Raw genomic sequence first — 22,564 nt, 5'->3', positions numbered from 1 at the left:
TTAGACATTGTTATACAGTGTTTAAGATGTAAAGACGATTACTTTATTTAGACATATATAGTAAATACTATAACTAAAATGAATATATTTCTTAAATAGTGTTTTTCGATATAAAAAGAAAAAACACATTTTAAACAATAAGTCACGTGATAAAAGTCTTTTACCACTTAATAGAAAATGATATAATCATATTCCAGCATATAAATTTTTCAATAACTTCAGTTATTTTTAATTTCTACTTAAAAATTAGAAAAATGTGACATAGTGATACTGTCAGTACACTGTGTCAAGGGTTAGGAGCATACAAGCTCTAACTAAATCAGAGACGTTCGCGTCAACATGTTGCGACGCGTAAACTCGCTTGTATATAAAGCGATGCCCATGAGACATCAATATAGAATTACACAGAATAAGATAAGCAAGTTATAGTTATAAGAATAATGATGGTTATAGTCATCTGTAAAATACTAGCCAGATCACTATATAATAAAAAACAAATTAGTAGGGCGTGTGGTCTAGTGGTATGATTCTCGCTTTGGGAATTTTCAATCTTCAAATTTGCGAGAGGCCCTGGGTTCAATTCCCAGCTCGCCCCTTTATTTTTATCGAATATTGAAGTCACGTGATTATCATTATACAGTCTGTGAATTCAATTTAATTTGTTAAATAAAACTGTACTTAAATAAAGCATATTTAAGTTTATAGTGTGTCAATGTCATTTAATTAAAAAAAAGAAGAAAAAAAATATTTTAATTCAAATATATAATTTTTCAAAATATATCAGGAAGTTTAAGTATATCTCTTGCTATTCTTGATGAGCTTATTTCCGAAATCTCTTTACTGACACTTCATTACCTGGATAAAGTATTGCAAAATATTAAGAATATATATAAAATTCATTCTATTATTTCCGACTGTTTAATAGGATCTAATATATTTCCAAATGAAAGTCTTTATATAGCAAACACTAGCTTAAATAGAATAATATGCGTTTAAGTTAACTGTTCTCCGAATATACAAAACAATAATACTATATTTTGAAACTCCAACCGTTAAATTTCAAGCTTGTTAATATTATAAAGGATAAGATCGACTGATATATTCAAGGTATATACTGTGCCGTATTAATTAATATATATAAGGAACAATTTTATATGGTACTTTTGAAACATAAGTTTTCCAAGCATTACCATATTTCTTACTACATTTAATTTCATCCCTATTTTGTCTATGGATTAACAAACCAGCAAAATAAAATATGTAATAATAAGTCAATAAAGAATGATTCCAAGTTGTTAGACACCAAGAAAATGCCATAATCCAATCACCAAAGTAATTAATATGTTGTGAGACTTTCCACCAACCATCACATAATAATTTAGTGTTTGTATGTGTAGATATACTTTTCAAATGTGATAATTTTCCTGCCTTGAAATCCGCTTTTTGGTAATTAGACGCATGGAAAATGTAATAACCAAACATTGCCATTAAAATTACAATACCACATTTGATCGAGCCTAATGTTGTTGTATCAAAATCGGCAACACTTAAATATCTTGCCTGTAAAGTATAAGTAAATGGAACTAAAGCCAAATCACCAAAGGCTAACATGAAACCGAATCCATCAGTAGTAATATCCACCATTGAGATGACACCAGCTTCATTAATAACACCATCAATCACATACCAACTTTGCAAAAGAGTAATCAATAATAAAGCATCATGAATTTTCCCACTTTCTAAATAAACGTGATGAAGACATGATAAATCTATCAATAGCCATAGTAGCATACCAGGACGTAATTCACAGAACATTTTAACATCAAGTGGACCAATTCTAGGATTTAATTCTCTACCTAAGAACCAATCTGAAATTACATTACCTGAATTACCACCAACAGCTAGTAATTTATAATCTTTAGAACCTAAAATAGGTGGAACAAATGAAAAAATATAGCAAAATGTAGCCACTACGAATGCCCATAATACAGCAATTATACATAAAGAAGTATGATTAGCATATAACCATTGGAATTCAGGCATTTGACCTTCAGTTAATTGCCAACGTAAGATTAATACTAGGGCTAATGTAATCGTCATTGTTAAGCCATTGATCTTATAAACCAATCTTGTATTATCTCTCATTAAAGTCCCATCCATCATTTTGCCTGGTAATAAAATATCCAAAATTGCTAAAATGGTAAACCATAACAAATAGAATGTTATTAGTTGGTTAAAATTTTCCTTAAAATGATGTATTAATTGAGAAAATCCAATAATTAGTTGATTAATGTCGAAATTTTGGAAAAACATGCCATCCAAGTGATAATCTTGACGAATTAGTAGATTTAATACAATGGCTAGTATTGGTAACCCCACTGATAGGCCAAATGCACCAATTGACCCACCAAAATCCGGAGTTACTGTTCTCGGATTTAGTTTAGCTAAATCACTTTTTATTTGCTTGGACATCAATACTCTTTTGAATTTCTTTTGTCGTGTTTAAGAAAGTATAGGGAATTGATTTATAAAAAAAGAATATTAAAAAAAGGTCAATATTCTCAAGTAGTTGAATATATCATTATCTCAATGTATTAAATATCCGGATCTTTGAAGGAAAATGTATTATATGGTTAAAGGGAAATTACTTTTTTTTTCGTATAAAGAATTTTTCAAGACGATTAAAGCTAAACGACACCTTAAATTTCGGATTTATAACGAATATGTATTTTGGCAATTAAAACAAAGAAAATTGAATAAAATGTGAATGTGCGCGACCAGAAGAGTTATGTGGTTGTTTGCTAGGCTAAAAATTCCAAGATAATATATTAAAATAATTAAAATACAACCAAATTATAAAATGAATTAATTCATTCAATTTTCCAGATATTAAATTAATCTTTGGCATATTACTTGTCATATAAAAATTTAAATTTTTGCATTTTCAGCAATTCTTTCAGCGGTAACCATGGCAATATTTTTAATTCGTGGTACCTTTTCAGTTGGTGTAAAACTATAAAAGACGTTCATGAATCTGTTTTAATGGTTTTTATTTGGATCATCTGATGATGATATCCTTCTTAATTGAAGATACTATTAATCAAAACTTTAGCTAGCACCAACAATAGTCAAGAAACTTTGATGGAAAATTTTTGATGCTAATAGTATTGCGTATGGATCCCGGCACATTTTTGGGATACTTGCTTAAGAATAATCTCAATTTCTACTGAATCTTCCAGCAATGTTAATGAACAAATCTAATTTCTTAAATACTAATATACCATGCAAACTTCACTTAAAGAGACAAAGAGTATGCTTTGGTCTTATGTAAGCTAGGGGAGAAAAATTATCTATTAATAATAACAATCACATTTAGTATTTATACGTTTTATTCGAAATAGACATCTTATTTATTTATCATAATTTCTTGATGATTTTAACTTCCATGCCATCCTTTTTTTCGGACTGGGTTCTCTGTACCCTACACACATTTTTCTTGGCATTGTTTGATCTTCTTTGTCTTATAGCCAAATATAAATTTCTGATTTATAGGGTTTCCTTTAATAGTGTAAAAAAATACATGCATCAAGGAAAATAGTGCAAGTATGTATGCAGGTACATAATTATATATATATATATAAATGTTTTTATAAACACGATATATCACGTGACTAGCTCATCAAATAAGTGCAACCATCTCATTAGAATAAATAAGAAAAAACTAAAAAATAAAGCGAATATAAAGGAATGTATTAACAAAAATATAAAAACCAAAAAAAACAAACCAAAAAACAACAACATAAAAACATAGAACAACAACCAAGCATTGCTAATGAGTACATTTATCCAATTACAAAGCAAGTTATTGAACCAATTAAAAGAATACGCTAAACTCCCTGACGATAGTGAAAATACAAAGAATCTTTCCAATGATATTGTTGGGAAAATCTTTGATATTGAAAGTTTAATTGAATATCAAGTGGCGTTTGTATCCAAGAAATACAGCGGATTAAAGTTGAAGATCAAACATAGTGAAGATTGTCATGTATGTGATGAATTAGAGATCAACACCAGTAAGATGAATATTTTTGATAATGAATCACAACAGCAATTGATGGCCGAACTCGAAGAAATTTTGGAAATGATTGGATGGATCTATGAATTCAAGAAACAATGGAAACAAATAGTCAATGATAATGAATACAGAAGACAAGAATTGAAGAAAAAGACCCGTCGAGAGACCATTGAAACTGAAGTGGATAAAGTCACGACCTCTTCCTCTGATGAACGGGAAGTTCATTCTTATGCATTCCCCAAGACTAAAACGGAAACCTCCAAGGCTCAATTGTTGAAAACCACAAAGAAATTAACCAATAGTTTGATGCGGGGCAACCAGATCTTGGAGACCGGTATTCTACAGAGTGATTTGAACCTTGATGAACTACGGTCCCAGACCCATTCAATTACAATCATGAATGAAAAATATCAACAATTTGAAACCATTTTCAAAAAAACAAACCAATTGGTGAAATCGTTAGAAAGAGCATCACAACAAGAAAAAAGAGATGTTTATCTCTCACTAGCGTTTCTAATCATGTGCATCAGTTGGGTATTATGGCGCCGAATCTTCAAGCTACCTGTGAAATTGGCATTATGGATGCTATTCCAATTCTTTAAAGGGATCTTATTGACAATGGGGCTGGTTCAAAAAACAGCAGCAACATGCATGTGAAGAATAATATTCCAACAATCCCCACGGCTATGCATGACACTATAGCTTCAGCGCATAATATTCTAATCTCAACAGTGCATGATACTTTAGCAGAAACTATGCATGCTAGCATAATTGAAACTTCGTCAGACTCCATATCGTCCACAATTGACTCCAGCATAGAAATCGTGACTACAGCCAGCTTTGCTGGTGCAGTAAGTGCAGTTCTGGACAGACTAGTGGATGAACTGTAAGAATAAATCTACTGACTGATAACAACCCATCATCACATTGACTATGAGTCCACTATTATTCTTGACAATATTATATCTCTCTTCTTTCTTCTTTCTTCTCTCTTCTCTCTTCTCTCTTCTCTTTGTTTTCCCGTTTTGTGACGCGTCGGTCTTTTGCGTCGCCAAGGCAACGCCGTGCGACGCGACGCCCCTGGCGCCAATTTCCTCATCGGGCGATTTTCACATGCACAGGCACTGCGATAAGCCTTCTGAGAAATCCTGCAGGGACTGGCGCACCGATTTCCCGATCTGGCTCAGACACCGAGCGGGCGAAATTTCGGCAAAACAGCTTGGCTCGAACTCTTGAATGGGCCATTTTCAACATTTTGAAATTTCGACATTTCTATTTTCAATTTTCAATTTTCATTCATTCTACAATTTATTGGCTATGGGCTATGCTTCTATGTTTATTTTTCGATACATATGAAAATTTAAAATAAAAATACTAAAATTATGGAATTTTAATTTTAAGCCTTGATATTTAAATCTAAGGCTTATGTAGATGTAAATGGGCTATATTTATTCTCATTTATTTTTGTTTTTCTTTTTTTTCTTTAGGTTGCTTTATACTACTACTGCATCACACCCCAGCATTCTCTGTACATTCTTTCCTCTCTCCATTACTATACTAGTCTAGTATCCCGTTACTTACTTGTTAAACGTTTTTGGTTCACCACGTCTTTTTACTCTTTTTTATTTTAGTATATTGAATATCTATCTAATAAGATGTCGGACCCTTATAACCATGAGGGCAAACGTTTGGAAGAAACATATCAAAATGAAATAGATGATGATTCTATTCAAGAGTATAGCCATCATCCTCATAATACCAACAACAACAATTTGGCTATGTTTGAAGAAGATGAAGATGTTCAAATACATGAACCATCAAATCATGGCTCCAAGTTTTTGTCGAGGTTGAAATTCAATAGAAAGCATAGTTCATTCGATGATGACGATGTCGTCGAGCTTATAGCTGAACAACACCATAGAAAGAGCACGATCGACAATGGGTTCCAATATGCTACAGATCCAAAGAAAAGTTTGGAGTCGGATAGAATCATGATCAAACCGATTAATGATGAAGACGACACTTCCATTATGATTACGTTCAACCAAAAGATTTCTCCATTCATCATCATCTTGACCTTTGTGGCTTCTATCTCCGGGTTCATGTTTGGTTATGATACTGGTTATATCTCTTCGGCTCTTTTATCAATCAATAAGGATTTAGACAACAAGATCTTGACCTACGGTGAAAAAGAATACATCACTGCTGCTACTTCTCTCGGGGCTTTGATTACAAGTATCGGTGCAGGTACAGCTGCTGATGTGTTTGGTAGAAAACCATGTTTAATGTTTTCCAATGTCATGTTTGTTGTTGGTGCAATTTTACAAATCTCTTCTCATACTTTTTGGCAAATGTGTGCCGGTAGATTGATTATGGGGTTCGGGGTAGGTATTGGGTCTTTAATCTCTCCTCTTTTCATCAGTGAAATTGCTCCAAAGATGATCCGTGGTAGATTGACAGTTATCAATTCTTTGTGTCTAACAGGTGGTCAATTGATTGCTTATGGTTGCGGTGCTGGTTTCAACTATGTCAATAATGGTTGGAGAATCCTTGTGGGGCTTTCTTTGATTCCAACCGTTATCCAATTCACTTGTTTCTTATTCTTACCAGACACTCCAAGATATTACGTTATGAAGGGCAATTTGGATAAAGCAGCTGCAGTCTTGCGTAGATCTTATACTGATGCTCCTGATGAATTGATTGATCAAAAAGTCGAGGAATTGATGGAATTGAATAGCTCGATAGAGGGGAAAAACACTCCTGAAAAGATTTGGAATACCATCAAGGCTTTACATACTATCCCATCCAATTTCAGAGCTTTAATTATCGGCTGTGGGTTACAAGCCATTCAACAATTCACCGGTTGGAATTCTTTAATGTATTTCTCGGGTACCATCTTTGAAACTGTTGGGTTTTCCAATTCTTCTGCAGTTTCCATCATTGTTTCAGGTACAAATTTCATCTTTACACTTGTAGCTTTCTTTTGCATCGATAAAATTGGTCGTAGAGTCATCTTATTAATTGGGTTACCAGGTATGACTGTTTCATTAGTGATGTGCTCTATTGCCTTCCATTTCATTGGGATCACTTTCACCGGTAATGATGCTACGGTAGCAAATGGTGGGTTCTCATCTTGGGGGATTGTCATCATTGTTTTCATCATTGTGTTTGCTGCATTCTATGCCTTAGGTATTGGTACTGTTCCATGGCAACAATCTGAATTGTTTCCTCAAAATGTTAGAGGTATGGGTACTTCCTATGCTACTGCTACTAATTGGGCCGGTTCTTTAGTCATTTCATCCACATTTTTGACTATGTTACAAAATATTACTCCGACAGGTACTTTTGCCTTTTTCGCTGGGTTATGTTTCGTTTCCACTTGGTTCTGTTATTTCTGTTATCCAGAATTATCAGGTTTAGAATTAGAAGAAGTTCAAAGTCTATTAAAGGATGGGTTCAATATTAAAGCTTCAAAAGCCCTGGCCAAGAAAAGAAAGCAACAAGCTGCACAAAGGGAACATACTGATCCAATTTTGAAATACGAACCAACTCAAGAAGTTATTGAGCTTTGAAAAAGTTAACTTTTTTTTTAAAATTTTCACTTCATATTACTTTAATTAATCAATTCACTTCAAAAAAATAAGAGAACAAAAAAAATTTTCCCCTCAAAGAGTAGTGTTTTTAATGTCTAATCGTCTCAAATTTTTTTTCTCGTATATATAATTCTATCTACTCATACATACTCTTTTCTCTTATCATATTCAATTCTAATGTATTTTATTATATTCATTTAAACTTTTTTAGATTTAATTAATTTTTTTTATTATAACATACCACTTTTCATTTAATTATCCACTCTTTTTGTTTTGCCTTTTATTTTCCTTTTTTTTTATTTTAGTTTTAAGTTATTTTAAAATGTTATTATCTTTACTATACGGAGGAAAGTTGCATCGATTTCAATATTCCGTTTTTCAACAAGTGATATATACTCGTAATCCTCTAGTGATTATAACGTCATACTAATAAATTAAATATTTGAAAAACTTAGGGGAAAGATAAGTAAATATTCAAATAAAGAAACAATTTATTGTTGATAGAAATTTTGAACATTGTTCTTTATTTATTCGTTCTTTTTTTTTTATACTGTTTTCATAGTTAAATTGGTCTAGATTTAACAAAAAATAATTCAAAAAGACGACTTTATAAAGGATAAAAAAAAGTTATATTCAGAATTGGAAATAACATTAAAGGGTACTATATAATTGTAAAATATTATATGAATAATCTAATCCAAATATAATGGCTAGAAAAAACAAGAAAAATCAAAGCCAATCAAGAAATAAAGACAAGAATAAATCATTAAATCAAGAAGAAAGGGGAAAAACTACTGACAATGAAGACCAAAAGATAGAGAAAAAAGTAGTTATTACTAAACCTACTGATAATGATGATGATAATGATGATAATTATGATGATGATGATGATGATAATGATGATGCTGTATCCCATGTTACAAATCGTAAAGAAGATAAAACAGCGGAAACAATAGATGTAAGCACTCTCCCGGATGAATCCACTGAAGATCATAGTAATGATTATGATAATGGTTCTTCAACAATAATAACGGGTTCAAGTTCAGTAAACTTACAGTTATTAAATGATAGTTCATCCAATAGTATGCCTCAAATTTTAGTGAGTACAAGTAATGATTCTGGAAATAGAAATGTCCCTTACAATATTACAAAAGATAGCATAACATTTAGTGAAGATAGATCTTCTGGAATTGAAAGAGATATATCAACCGTAGACTTCCTAGAGAGTTCTGATACCGTTGACCAGAAAGAATTTGGAGAAAGCTTAAAAGAGATTGAGTATGATTCTAATGAGGATTCACTTTATTTATCAAAAGAATCAAATATTATTGACTTAAATGAACAGAAAAAAGGTAAAATACAGAAAGAAGACTATTATGATGAAAAAATGAAAGAATTTGCTGATTCAACAACTCATGAACGTCAAGAATCAAAAAACGTATTTTCTGAAGCAGCAACTGAAAAACATTTAGAAAATAAAAAGGAAGAAGAAATAGGGGAAGACGAAGATTCTTCAAAAGAAGAATCGGCTCCATACTCATTTGTTAGTCAAGAAGAAAGTACCAATCCTGATTCTGGTGAAGTTACCGCAGAAATTCAAGCTCGTTCAAAATCAGATTCTGTTTCAAGCAAAAAAGGTGAAAGTTTACAGACAATTGCTGAAATACCGTCAAATGATGTATCCGATAGAGATACAATAAATAAACTCACGGAAGAAGAAAATAATGAAGATTATGATAAATCAGTAATAAGGACATTTAAATCAACAGATAGTAAAGATACCCCTAAACCAAATAATTCTGATGATTTAGTCGAACCGGGCAATAATAATAATAATAATAATAGTTATGATCCCGATGTAAGTAATATTGCTGCTCAAGCTGATCAAAATGATAGCCCACGATCAAGTACAAAAGTTGAAAAACAGCTTGGTTCAGCCAAAGAACAAGTAGAGGATTCTACAATTTCTCATAGATTGACTAATCAAGATAATGACACACTAAAAAGGGACGATCATATGGAGCTAGAATCAGGCAAAGAGGAAGTCATAGAGCCCGTTATAGAGCCTGAATTATCTAGATCAGAAGGGCCATTCAAATATTATCAAATAATTAGCGATTTACCCAAAGATATGAAGTATACTTGTTTAGATGCATACCAAGGAAATATCTACTTAGGTACCACAGAGGGTGATTTACTTCATTATTTTGAAATAGAACCAAATAACTATATATTGGTCTCACAAACTAAATTCGATCAAAATAAAAATAGCCCAATTGATAGGTTTTTATTTTTACCAAAAATTGAAAGGGCTTTAGTTCTCTCAGGTGGAAAACTGACATTATTTCTCTTGCCTGAATTTGCGCCTGCCCCTAATATCCCAAATATTGGTAACGTTAACGATATTACATTAAAATCGTATTCTGAGAAAACAAGCGGCTATTCAGTTTATGCATTTAAAAACGGTGGTTTCATTGTCTTGAGAATATCAGAAAAGTCGATGATTTCTTCCAAAAAATACGACTTAAAAGGAGTCACGAAGGGGGCTGCCCATGATAGTATCTTAATGGTATCTCGAGATAATACATACGAAATTATAGATACCGGTTTGGATGAGACAATTCAACTATTTAGAGTAAGTGAAAATAAAGATCTAATGAAACCTATTATTCTAAGCTTTAATGATAGTGAATTCTTGATTGTCTCGGGAGGCACTTCAATAGAAGATACTGCAATGGGATTAGTTGTTGATCATCATGGTAATATTGTTCACGGGACTCTTATTTTGGATAGATATCCAAAGAATATTGTAATTAAATTCCCTTACCTTTTTATTGATTATGGTCAACGAGAAATATCAGTTTATAATGTCTCATCCAATGAAGAACCAATTTTACTACAAACATTGAAATCAACCGGTAAAAGTTTATCTATATGTGAAAGTTCAGAAGTATTCAATGGGTTCATTAATAAGGACTTAAAGAACAAAGTCATGAATTTTCTAGTGCAAAAACCAATTTATTTCCAAGGTAATGAATACCCTTCATCTAATCTGTATGATGAAACTACTAGTGGCGATGAAGATATTTCTAATAATATACAGAAACAAAAGTCTCATATTGAAAATATATTCGAAAAAAAATCATCATTAGCAATTTATGGTGATTTAGGTGTGCATATACTTTCCGTTGAAACTCCACTTTTGAGATTTGACGATATAAATGATCAGCAAAGTCATGAAATTAAGAAATATATACAAGACACTCAGAGTGAGAAAAATTCACCATTTAAGCAATTGGAAAATAGATATTTATTAACTCTAAGACTAATTTTACTATTAAATTTTGAAGAAATTATAGATGAAAATGTAATTAAGAAGTGGTGCAAATATATAAAAAAAGTAAATATATTATTGCTCTTTTATATCTTTAATCTCAAAGTATATGGTGATATATGGTGCTATACGGGATTACAGGATTTGGTATTTACAGTGAAGGAGCAAAAAGTGGTAGAAAGTAAATGCCCAACCATTATTAAAATTTTGAAAGGTTTAGGTGAATTTGTTAAACTACAACGTGAGAAAATCGAATCAGCTCAATCAAAAAAAAAGGATGTTAATATTATTCAAGCGAATGATTTATTCTATAAGAATTATACTAACATTAAGAAGACTATTGACATGGCAATCGTTAATCTAAGTTTAGAAAAAGATGAAAAATTAACTCTAAAAAAATATGCATTTGATGTTGACAACTTTAAAGATATTATTGATATTGTAGAAAATAGTAAGAGTGAAAAACAAGAAGAGTTTCTTCTTCAGATTTATAAATTAACTGGGAACATTAGTAAAGCGTTGGAATTATTACAGAAGCAAAAGAAATATATTGATTTATTGAATTATATTGAGGCAAATATAATAGAAATAAATAGAGCATATAAAGAGGATGAAATAGTTAACGAATTTGTTTTTATTATTAGTGGGTTGGGCGATGATATCAAAACATCTACAATAGAAAGTATTCTAAGTTTATTGACCATATGCAATATAAAAAGAGATAGGTTAATAATGAAGCTAGAGGATAACGTAGAAATTAAAGTTTTTATATTAGAAGAAATGGGTATTGAGGACAATAATGAAAGAACTTTTATGCTCGAATACTACATAGTAAAATTGGAAAAAGAGATGAAAGATCAAAATTTGTGGGAAAGTATTGGTATTTGGTTATCAGAATATAGCAATGATCTTAACTATAATAAGAAAAAAATAGAGGAATATTTGAAGATCAAAATGGAGAGTAGTGAAACAGATTTTGGTGAATTTCTTATTATTTTCAATAATATATGCAATGTTTGCTTTTCAGAGAAAGATCGTACTAAAGAAGATGAAGATGATCGGGAAGAAATAGAATTTATTAGTAAGTTCTATAAATGTATTAAAAAAATTGATATTAATCATATTTTATCGTTATTAATGTGCTTTAAATTAACTAATAATAATTATAGAAATGATCTCTTAAGCAATGAAGAGATTTTCAAAATAAAATATGATTATTTTGATTTTATTGGTGTCGAAGATTTCATTAGTAAAGACAATCTTTTAAAAATATTAAAGAATTATATTGATATTCACGATAAAATTAATAGATTCAGAAATATTAATAAATTTTTAAAACGAAATTATAATTGTTTTAAAGATGATCCTAATTTATTACTTGAAATATTGAAGATAATACCTAAGGATATCCCACTAAAATTAGTAGGCGATTTACTCTATTACATTACAAGAAAATATGAAACTAATAGAACTGAACAAACTATTAAAAAGGAATTATTGAAAAGTGAAATTCAGCAATATAATGATATTATCAAATGTTTAACTGATGGAACTAATAGTATGCATTGATATTTGCATTACTTTTTATGTAATTTGCAATTTTTGTATTTTATTTATTCATAGATATTTAGCAATTAATGATAAAAAGTAACAGAATTAAAAGATGTAAACTTGAAATTTAAATAGTTCATAGATTCTGAAAAGAAAGAGTAATTTCTCTAAAGTGAAAAAAAAAAAAAATAAAATAAAATAAAATATGTCAAATAATCCAATTCATACAAATTTTTTAATTTATATAAAAATCTATTATTATTATTGTTATATATATACAAGTAAAAATATTTAAAATGAAATCCATTAAATTAATAGTAGAAGGATAAAAGACTATGAGAATAATCATAAAATAGTTTTAATATCATTCAAACCAGAACAAACGTTGATGAATTTTATTTTTTTCTCTTGATCTAAATTTTTAAGTTTTTCAACATTTCTTTTCACTACGTTATAATTCCAATACAATTCTTTGGAATTTCCCTTAAAGTCGTCCACTTTAACAGCAGGAAGAGTAGTTGGTTTACCAGTATAATTCGTGGCAATAATTTCATTGTTTATTTCAAATGGCCCTAAAGCATTAGTATTCGACTTAGAAGCTTCACTTTTTGAAATTTTTTGTAAAAGCATATTTTTACTCAAATAAGGTCTTTGTTGATCATTAAAAGTCTTGATTTTCATCGAGTTTGCAGTATTGCCATTAGAATTTAACGATATTGACATATTATTATAAGTTAATAATGATTTAATTGTATTTAAAGTTTTAGTATTGTTATTGTTGATTGGAATATTAGAATAATAAGGTAGTAAAGATAATGTAGTTGGATTAAATGGAACAAAAGCTTTTGGAACTTCTGGTACAAAACTCTTTTTAACAGGGTACTTCCTTTGGGTATTATTATAATTATTACCAGAGTTTTTATTTTTATAACTATTAGTTCTATTATTTCTAAACGTAATTCTATTATTTGAATTGGTTCTTTGAGATTGCATGTTAGTAAATGATCTTCGTGGTTGTGTAGTTGTATTTACATCTGAACTTAAGATTTCCATTGCATTAGAAATTGTTTCATCGTTTTTAGACATAGCATTAGAGGTTGAATTTTTATTAAATTGTGGTTGAGAGTTCAATGGTTGAGATTGGAGTAATTCATTATTATTATTATATGAGTTAACGGGTCTATTTGAATTACTCGTGGTATTATTTGGTCTTCTTTTGGCATATTTCTTATTGTAAGGAGAACTTTGATTCCTATAGTTATTATTACGTTTAGGTCTTGGGTTGGCATTTTTTTTTGCAATATTAGCTTCAATAGCTTCATTAGCCTTTTTAAGAAGCTGATCCAAGAAATCTTGTGATAATCCACTAGAGTACAATCTTCTTGTAGCACGCATGTTCGAAAATGAGGATACTGTTTTTAAATACGGTGCAGCTTATTTGTACACAGCTTTTTATTTTAACTAATATCAACTTTCTTTAAAATTAAGGTATAATTATAGAATCTAATTAACTGTAAACATTTTCTTTTTTTTTAAAAACTTTAAATTCCGGGCAAATCAGAAAAATAATGCAAGATGGAAGGGATAGTCATTTAGAGAGAAAAAAAAAAAAATTTAGATAAATAGTTAATGCATTGTAAGAATATCAATTACAAACTCCCCTTACAAGAAGCATCAAACTCGTAGGAAACATTATTCTCTTTCAGTAGATCAATTAATTTTTGAATCTTTACGTCATCTTTCTTGGAATTTCTAATGACAATTTTCTCGAAATTTTCAATTGGAATGTTAGATTCCGTTAAGACAACGCCATTAATTGATTTTAATAAATGTAAATCATTTATATATTCTATAGGAGATGTTTTTAAATAAATTAGGATTTTACTTGAATTACGGAACCCACTAAGAATTTTTGTTTCATCATCTTTCTTGTTAATATTTTCCAATGAATCGACCAAACCAGTGGTTAAATGAATGTGATTTCTCTTTTGTTTGGATAATTTGCCAGATTTAATAATTAAAAATAAAGAATCAACGGAAGTACCATGGATTAAGGGAGTGGGGAAAACTTCATCTTGTGATAAAATGATGGGTGTCAAAAGACCAGAATTTTCATCCGGTTTAACTTTTGATAATGAATGACCTTGAGTAGCACAGATGTACCAATTTTCTACGCTATCATCATCTTGTGATGAAGATTTGTTTTTCAAATGGAATCGTTGTTTATCATTGTCTCTTACGATTCTTTTAACATCGAACCAAGTAGTTTTGAAAGATTTCAACCTTTGATGTTTCAAAAGATCTGAAACCAAAATGTACCCATTTGAATCTATCTTGAGGTTTTCTTTCACTGCACCGTGACGTAGAAGGTACGAGAGGGCTTTTGAGATATGGACATCTCTTTTCTTTGCATCACTACTGTTATTTTGCATAATATTGCAAATTATTTTTTTTTTCTTTTCAACAAATTGTCTGAAATTATATGGAATGTTAAAGTAATAAATAAGTAGTATATATATGTGATTAAAAATACAAAATTGTAACAAAAAAAATAAAAAAAAAAAAATTAAACAACATTAAGGAAAACTTTAAAAATTATTTACAAGGATTGATTGAAATGACAACAAAAGAAAAAAATGTAGAAGAAAGAAAAAAAAAAGAGAAGGACAAAAGGACCATGATCAAAGAACAAATGAGAGTAATGTAGTGCCAAAATCATCAACTCTGTTTGAATGAGTTTGTTCTTAATGGTGTGAAAGCTCTTTTCCTTCCTTGATCATTATCACCAAGTTCAGTATCCTTTGTAATATTCAACTTGAATGCTTTTTTTGGATCATTATTATCACGAACACCTTGAACAACGTTTCTTCTTAAGAAAATAGCTACGTCCGATAATTCTTTAATTTTAGATTCCAATTCAATTTTATCAATCACATTTGCATTGGAGATAGTTGTTGAATGTAATTGTAACTTTGCCTTGTTTAAAGTTGCTATATCATTTTGGAAAACTTTATTGATGGATCGTAGACAAGCACGATATGCAGGATGTAATTTCATCTTTATATATGTTTGACAAGTTCTTTTTGTATGAAGAATGTATGTCTGTATGTATGTATAAATGTATTAGATTTAATAAAATCTAATTTATTGTTTTATTTTAACTTTAATTTATCCGTGCGAGCCAAACGGGAACAGAAGTTAATACTACTAATAAGACTCCAATAGAGAGTCGAGCATGACAGATGACAAAGAGCAAATATTTAAAGGCATGAATGTATATATGAAATCGTTAAGCGTAAATATCTATTTAATCTATACAATTGAGGCGATATAAGATAATAAAAAAAGTTGTAAAGTGAGAATTGAATAGTCAAAAAGCATCTTTTCTAATACGAGTCATATCATATCGTAAAGAGAGGGGAGGGGCGGTGGTTGTTTAATGTATTTGTGTATGGTTAAATATTTCAAGTTAAGTTATTTTTTCCTTTTAAAAATTCTTTATTGAAAAATTCTTTTTTAACAAACGATTATTATTAAGTTTAAGTCTGTATAATGTTTTTATCAATTAGGGCTCGTTTCTTTTTCGGGAAATAAGGGTTCTAAGATTGTATAATTGTTTTGTAAAGAAAAAAAAAAAGGAAAGGGGGAAAATAGGGGCAATCCAGATAGAAAAAAATTGAAGAGTGGGGTAAAGAAAAGAAACGAGAGGGAAGAATAGTAGTAATAATAATAAACCGTAATAAATGTAGGAAAAAAGAACCTTTAGTAATATTTTTTTTTTTTTTTTTTAAAAAAAATTTGTAACAGTAAAAACGTTAAAGTGTAAGCGAGAGCAAGGGCGAAATCAAAAGCGAAAGCAAAGGCAGATTTTGTAGGGGAGAAAAATAATAATAAAAAAAAGAAGAGTAGTCCTAGTAATTGAAGATGTAGTCTGGTGTAAGAATATATGAAAAAGGCAAAAGCAAAGTGAGAGGATGAGTCTGTTCTTATGTAAAAGTCGCAGTAGCGTTCAAGAGATTGAACTTTGAAAAATGGATAAAGTTTTCTGTTTGGCTCATCACATACGCCAACACTATGGAAAGACCATTGTTAAAGATGAATTTTTTAATGAAAAGACCCATCAATAGCGTCTTGATGGAGAATACCAGAAGTTCCAAGTAGAAATGGATTTGCATCTGGGTCTTATTTTTCTTGATTCTGTAATAACTTGGCTTGTAGAAAATGTTCATGCTATAGCCTGTTTGGTTGAACGTGTATTGCTTGCCATTGTGTTGAGATTGACGTGGTTGCTGTGTGGCCAACGATTGATTTCGTCTATTGCTTGCCAATCTTCTTTGGTACAACACATGGACGTTATAATTTTCATCTTTTTGTTTTTTCAAGCTGATCATGAAATTGGAATCAGTATCATCATCTGTTGTGGTGGTGGCGATGGATGCAGTGTTACTGAGACTATGGGTGTGGTTGGAACTGCAACTTCTCACGCTGTAGAAGTCTTTTTCTAGCTCGTACAAAATCTCTTCTGTCATGGCGATTGGGAGTGTAATTGTGATTGTGTATTAAGGAACGGTCTTGTGATATGAGAAGCAAAATCGGATACGACACTGCAAAAACGATAAACTATACAATCCAAAAATCTTTGCCTTTGTTATATACTACACTATGTTTTTTTTATTCGATATTAAAAAAATTTAAAAATTTTAAAAAAAAATATAAAAAAATCTTTGGATTGTATATACTTGGTTAGGGTAAAGGATTAGAGTTTCTACCTTTAGCTTTAATGAGTTTTTATTTGTTTTGAGTATTTTTAAATTTATAAATTTTTTGGCTTGCACTGCAGTTTTGTTTGCACTTTGGCTTGGAGTTGTATATTTATTTAATTTTTTTTTAGTATATTAAACTTAATATATTAATATATCAGTTGTACGTCCAGTTCAGTGTGATAGTCCTTTTTTTTTATTTGATTTCTTTTAAGTAAATTATTTTGGGTGTTTGATTGTATTGTTTGTTTTCTGTCAAATAAACAATCATTTTCCATCACTTACTGTCAAAGAACGTTAAACCAAGATGGGCAAAGAAAACAAACCAAAAGAAAGGAGAAGAACCGGACACGCCGGACACGCCGGACACGCCGGACACGGACGGGGTGCGGCAGTTTCTTCCTTTGTGCGCGCATGTATGTGTTGCAGGTGGACCCGCAGCATTACCCAATGAAGTAAAAAGCACTTTCGGTTGCGGGGTCAACCGGGATTGCCGCCTCAATCGGCAACCGCGAGGGTGCTAAATCCGTGCACCTGCAGCCGGGCGGCCTTAGAGGGTAAGCGTGGAAGGCGGAGACACGGCCGCAGCAACACGTGAATCCCAGACGAGGGCGCACGGACGGCGACCACGGCATATCCCTATTCGGTGTGTGTCCGGCCGGGTGTCTGGCACATGTGTGCCCACATACGGTAATCCAATTAAAAGGCTATTCCCAATTCAGCGGGTATTTCTCTCCCAAGGCAACTTTCTAAATAGGGGCTGCCCTATAGGGTTATGACCCACTTTCGATGCCCGATGAGGAAATGGCCACTCTGGCACGGATTGGCAAGGGCCTGCGACAATTCTCTGGGCATAATGGACATTGTTGATTGCCGAGAATGGGCAATGTGCATGTGTAATTGGACAAATTGAAAAAAAGTGTATTGCCGAAAGAGGAAGTCGATGCTTGAGTTGGGTCGGAGAATGTTTGTTTGTATAAGAAATGCTTAATGTTCAATATTCGAGGATTGAAGAAGAAAAGATAAGAAAAAAAAGAAACGGGATGCGATGCGATCGTTGCCCGGCTCGGCCGAAGAGCAATGAGAAAATGGAGGAATAAAAGACGGCGAGTTATCCAAATAGGAAGCATGATTGGCACGGCTCATAAGGATGATTACATTCTCTATTGAGCAAAGGAAAGGGAAGGGCAGGGAAAGGAAAGGAAATCCAGCCCCGCTTTCAAGTTATTTATAGGTTTTGTGTCGATGAGGCATGTCACTTTTTGTGCCTATACGAGATGTATTGGAATCTGTCACACCTCGAGTGTTGTTGGGGAATGTTAGTGGAATGTGTCTGGCCAAGATATAGAGTAATGTAATCAATGTAAACGGTAAAAAGGAAAGATATTGGAACAGTTTATTAAGTATTAATAGTATGGACGTATAGTATAGTGTATGTAGTCTTGTTATGTAGAGTAAGAGAGTCTGAGCGTAAAACTCAAATTAAGTCGAGGCTTGATTAAGGGCAAAATTCTTTGCAGTTTGGATGGCATGGTAATGGCAGACTGTGCCAAAGACAATAAAGATATGGAACAATTGGTGGCTAGAACCAACAAGGTCGAATCTTCCGGGATAAAACTTCTCGGGTATTTTGAACACGTAGATGAGTGTCCCCACAATATAACACAGCACAGAGGCAATAACCATGGGTATGTTTATCTTGTAATAAACGACTTTCGGGCCGTAGATGTAAAGACCTGTGATCACGGGGATCAATCCGGAAAGACCCAGCGAGGCAAACAATTTTGCTCGAGTTCCCTTATGGTCATCACAACAGCAATCATCATCTTCCGACAAAGTACCATCGTTGTCATCTTCATTTTCTCCTTGCTTCGGATGTGATTTGATGGCCAAGATTATCACATAAGCGGTTAAACAACTCGTTTGAGTCACAAAGGTATTTTTCATGATCGTATAACGCGACTCGTTAAACCCGAGAAGTGCCATCGAAACAATAGTCGCGTTGATCAAGAGTGAAATACCAACATAGTCCAGCTTGCCCCAGAACTCATTGGATTGTACCGAAGTACATTTGAAAAGATGGAACAGGGAACTGAGCAAGAAACATATAATTACAGAAATCAAATAAAAGACAATTGGATAGGACACTTGTTCCAGTGTTGTTATAGCGTTGTATGTGAATTTCGCATACAATAGCGCAGGAATCAAATGCGTGAAAATATTCATCGATTCCGAATGGAAGAGAAATATCGAGCATAGGGATTTGAAAAGTGAATTAGTTTCTCGGACATAATAGTTGACAATCAGCGGGTTGTCCTTTTGCCAATCGGGCAGGTCATTAAAATTGCACAATTGCAATGAATGTTTCGACATTGTGTGAGAGCATGTAAGCGGATATGATAGGAGTTGGCGTATTTCGCGTGTGGTGTTTTTTGTTTGTTTGTTTGTTTGTTTGTTTGTTTGTTTTGTTTTTTTTTTTTTCTCTCTCTCTACAGGTTTGGTCGATTCACTTTTATATACATTTGTATCATGTATACTTTTCTACAGATATGGCTACAGATGTAGATATATCTCGTGAGCTTGTTTACAAGGGGGGCCCTGCCCCTTACCGTGATCTCCGCGGAGATCCGCGGAGATCACGGTACCAAGCCGGGTAATGCACGGCTGCTTAGTCAAATTGCCTGCAACAGGGATCTTGCTCCAGGAGAAGTGGCCGAAGTGCCAAAATAGGAAGCATGCCGAACGAGCCGAAATCCAAAGAAAAATAAAACCAGGGAGGGTAATTTGTGCACGTGAATTCCTGGAAAAAAAGAAAAGAAAAGAAAAGAAAAGAAAAGAAAAGAGGAAAAATATTCCAAAGCAGGGTAACGCTTTCGAAAGAGTCATCACGTGCCGTCGCCGAGAAAGGGATGTCTCATGACGTAGTCCTCACGGGACTTGGATTGCTGGTTGAACCAGTATAAAGGATTTGCATTTGCATTCGGTATTTATTTACAAGCGGGTGAAATGATTAAATTTAAATTAATTAGGCCTTTTTTAGTGGAGTGGAGACATTTGAGACGAGACTCAAAAATTTAATCTCAAACAAAGTTCGGGTCAATTCTAACTACAACCAGCACGACAACATCACCATTACCATTACCATTACTATTTGCCATTTGCCATTTGCCACAGAATTAATAACAATCTAGTATATACCTAATTGGAATGCCGTTCTTCAATAATGCAAGAACTTCAAGTACAACTTCAAGTGCAACTGCAACTGCAACTGCAACCGCAACCGCAACCGCAACCGCAACCGCAACCGCTACTGCTGCTGGGTCTAACCACACCTCTATGGTGTCAAGACCTTTGATTCCTTCAGATACAATAGCCATCGATCAAGAGTATAAGATGCAGGTTCATAATACTAATGATATGGCTACTTTGGAACAACAAGCCAATTCTAAAAGTACACCTAATTTATATCGTCTAGAGACAAATAATTCTATAGAGACTCCTACTAGTTTACACGATACAAGAGCTTTAACTGATACACATAATTTCATACAAACAATCTCACCTTCTTCTTCTATTACCACTACCACCACTTCAAGTGATTGTAGTAGTCTATGTAGTAATTCAAGTATAGATACAAATATGCAAAGTGCGTTGCAAAATACACAGGGCAATTCGCAAAGCAATTCACAAACTGCCTCATCAAAACATAGGCAGAGTAATGCTAGTTCAAATATACAAAGCACTACATCAAATTCCAAGAAGAAAATAAAGCAAAAGCAAAAGATAAGGCAAAAACCTTCCTCTTCTGCTACTTCCTCGAACACCACCACCACCAACACCAATACCACACCAACAATCTCAGCATATCAAAAGAGGAAAAATGATTGGGCGGAAAGAGGTGCTGCAAAATTCACCAGAGAATATGTAGATCCAAAAACAGGCCAATTGAAAAAAGAAATAATTAAAAAGGGGATAAATGATTTTAAATTCGGTGAAGTGATTGGTGATGGTTCTTATTCCACTGTCAACTTGGTTAAATCAAAAGAAACAAACAAAACTTTTGCCATCAAGATTTTAAACAAGAAATATTTGATTAAACAGAAAAAAGTGAAATATGTTAATATAGAAAAGATTGCTCTACAGAAATTAAATAATTCCATCAATGGGATTATTAAATTGTATTGTACTTTCCAAGATGAAGCCAATTTATATTTCCTATTAGAGTACGCTTCCAACGGTGATCTGTTGACCCTTTTGAAAAAATATGGTTCATTCGATGAAACCTCCACAATTTATTTCACAGCTCAAATTATAGATTCCATCCATTATATCCATTCCATGGGGATCATCCATCGAGATATTAAACCAGAAAATATCCTATTGACAAAGGATTTCAAAATCAAACTCACAGATTTCGGAACAGCAAAGATTCTTGACCCATCTCAACCTTCTCAATCTCAATCTCAACCGCATTTTAACCTATTAGAAAGATCAAAATCCTTCGTAGGTACCGCAGAATATGTTTCACCAGAATTGTTGACCGACTCTTATACTGATTCAAGATGTGATATTTGGGCATTCGGTTGTATCCTTTTCCAATTAATTGCAGGTAAACCTCCTTTTAAAGCAACAAATGAATATTTGACTTTCCAAAAAATTATTAAATTACAATATGCCTTTACAGCTGGATTCCCTACAATCCTTAGAGATTTGATCAAAAAAATTTTAATTAAAAACCCAAACAATAGATTAACCATCCATCAAATTAAATCTCATTTGTTTTATAGATCAAAGGACTTTTCAAACCCTTGGAATATTTGGTATCTTGATAGTCCAGATATTAAACCTTACAAGATGAATTCTGATTCAATGAAGTCTATACCTAATAACATTCCAACAATCATTATTAATCCAAAATATAGTCTACCATGCATGAATTATTATGAATCATTACCTCAAACGCAATCGCAGTCGCATTCTCAATCTCAATCTCGTAAAGTATCATCTTCAAATTCAATCACTCCCTTACAATCTCCTCTACAATCGCCAATAAACTCTCCAATACCAACTCCTTCTCATACCCCTTCTCATACCCCTTCTCATACCCCTTCTCATCTTTCTTCTCATGCACCTCCTCCTCCTCCTCACACCACCACCACCACCACCACCCACCTACCTACCTACCTACCCTACCTACCTACCTACCTACCTACCTACCTCCTACCTACCTACCTACCTACCTACCTTACCT

At 32.4% G+C, this 22,564-nt stretch overlaps 9 protein-coding genes and 1 non-coding gene across 10 annotated transcripts in view; 5 read left to right on the top strand and 5 right to left on the bottom strand.

Annotated features, from left to right (window-relative positions):
• The first annotated feature begins 504 nt into the window (after positions 1 to 504).
• Positions 505 to 595, top strand: TBLA0Btrna13P. Its single transcript is given in 2 exon segments — positions 505 to 541; positions 559 to 595. It is a non-coding gene; the product is annotated as a tRNA-Pro (tRNA).
• Positions 596 to 1,128: 533 nt separating this feature from the next.
• On the bottom strand, positions 1,129 to 2,472 carry ERG24 (delta(14)-sterol reductase; the record flags this gene model as incomplete). The annotated part of the gene is made up of 1 exon (XM_004179119.1): positions 1,129 to 2,472. One exon carries the CDS (start codon positions 2,470 to 2,472, stop codon positions 1,129 to 1,131), a length of 1,344 nt encoding a protein of 447 aa, XP_004179167.1.
• Positions 2,473 to 3,832: 1,360 nt separating this feature from the next.
• SEC20 (Sec20p) lies at positions 3,833 to 4,732 on the top strand (the record flags this gene model as incomplete). The annotated part of the gene is made up of 1 exon (XM_004179118.1): positions 3,833 to 4,732. The coding sequence occupies one exon, from the start codon at positions 3,833 to 3,835 to the stop codon at positions 4,730 to 4,732; it is 900 nt and encodes a 299-aa protein (XP_004179166.1).
• Positions 4,733 to 5,730: 998 nt separating this feature from the next.
• On the top strand, positions 5,731 to 7,647 carry TBLA0B08310 (sugar porter family MFS transporter; the record flags this gene model as incomplete). Its single annotated transcript, XM_004179117.1, has 1 exon — positions 5,731 to 7,647. One exon carries the CDS (start codon positions 5,731 to 5,733, stop codon positions 7,645 to 7,647), a length of 1,917 nt encoding a protein of 638 aa, XP_004179165.1.
• Positions 7,648 to 8,374: 727 nt separating this feature from the next.
• VPS3 (CORVET complex subunit VPS3) lies at positions 8,375 to 12,571 on the top strand (the record flags this gene model as incomplete). The annotated part of the gene is made up of 1 exon (XM_004179116.1): positions 8,375 to 12,571. One exon carries the CDS (start codon positions 8,375 to 8,377, stop codon positions 12,569 to 12,571), a length of 4,197 nt encoding a protein of 1,398 aa, XP_004179164.1.
• A 327-nt stretch (positions 12,572 to 12,898) lies between these two features.
• Positions 12,899 to 13,948, bottom strand: RSM28 (mitochondrial 37S ribosomal protein mS46 RSM28; the record flags this gene model as incomplete). Its single annotated transcript, XM_004179115.1, has 1 exon — positions 12,899 to 13,948. One exon carries the CDS (start codon positions 13,946 to 13,948, stop codon positions 12,899 to 12,901), a length of 1,050 nt encoding a protein of 349 aa, XP_004179163.1.
• A 254-nt stretch (positions 13,949 to 14,202) lies between these two features.
• TPT1 (tRNA 2'-phosphotransferase) lies at positions 14,203 to 14,985 on the bottom strand (the record flags this gene model as incomplete). Its single annotated transcript, XM_004179114.1, has 1 exon — positions 14,203 to 14,985. One exon carries the CDS (start codon positions 14,983 to 14,985, stop codon positions 14,203 to 14,205), a length of 783 nt encoding a protein of 260 aa, XP_004179162.1.
• A 286-nt stretch (positions 14,986 to 15,271) lies between these two features.
• Positions 15,272 to 15,610, bottom strand: MZM1 (Mzm1p; the record flags this gene model as incomplete). Its single annotated transcript, XM_004179113.1, has 1 exon — positions 15,272 to 15,610. The coding sequence occupies one exon, from the start codon at positions 15,608 to 15,610 to the stop codon at positions 15,272 to 15,274; it is 339 nt and encodes a 112-aa protein (XP_004179161.1).
• A 3,185-nt stretch (positions 15,611 to 18,795) lies between these two features.
• On the bottom strand, positions 18,796 to 19,686 carry IZH1 (PAQR-type receptor; the record flags this gene model as incomplete). Its single annotated transcript, XM_004179112.1, has 1 exon — positions 18,796 to 19,686. One exon carries the CDS (start codon positions 19,684 to 19,686, stop codon positions 18,796 to 18,798), a length of 891 nt encoding a protein of 296 aa, XP_004179160.1.
• Positions 19,687 to 20,520: 834 nt separating this feature from the next.
• TBLA0B08250 (uncharacterized protein) overlaps positions 20,521 to 22,564 on the top strand; it is a gene marked incomplete at both ends in the record, with an annotated part of 4,044 nt that continues 2,000 nt past the window's right edge. Inside the window, one exon of the mRNA XM_004179111.1 lies at positions 20,521 to 22,564. This exon is cut by the window's right edge and continues 2,000 nt beyond it. Within this exon, the coding sequence (XP_004179159.1) occupies positions 20,521 to 22,564 (2,044 nt within the window).

This window comes from Henningerozyma blattae, chromosome 2 (genome assembly GCF_000315915.1).
Source record: "Henningerozyma blattae CBS 6284 chromosome 2, complete genome".
Classification (NCBI taxonomy): domain Eukaryota; kingdom Fungi; phylum Ascomycota; class Saccharomycetes; order Saccharomycetales; family Saccharomycetaceae; genus Henningerozyma; species Henningerozyma blattae.
The sequence above is the reverse complement of the archived record's forward strand: the minus strand, read 5'-3'. Positions and strand labels throughout refer to the sequence as shown.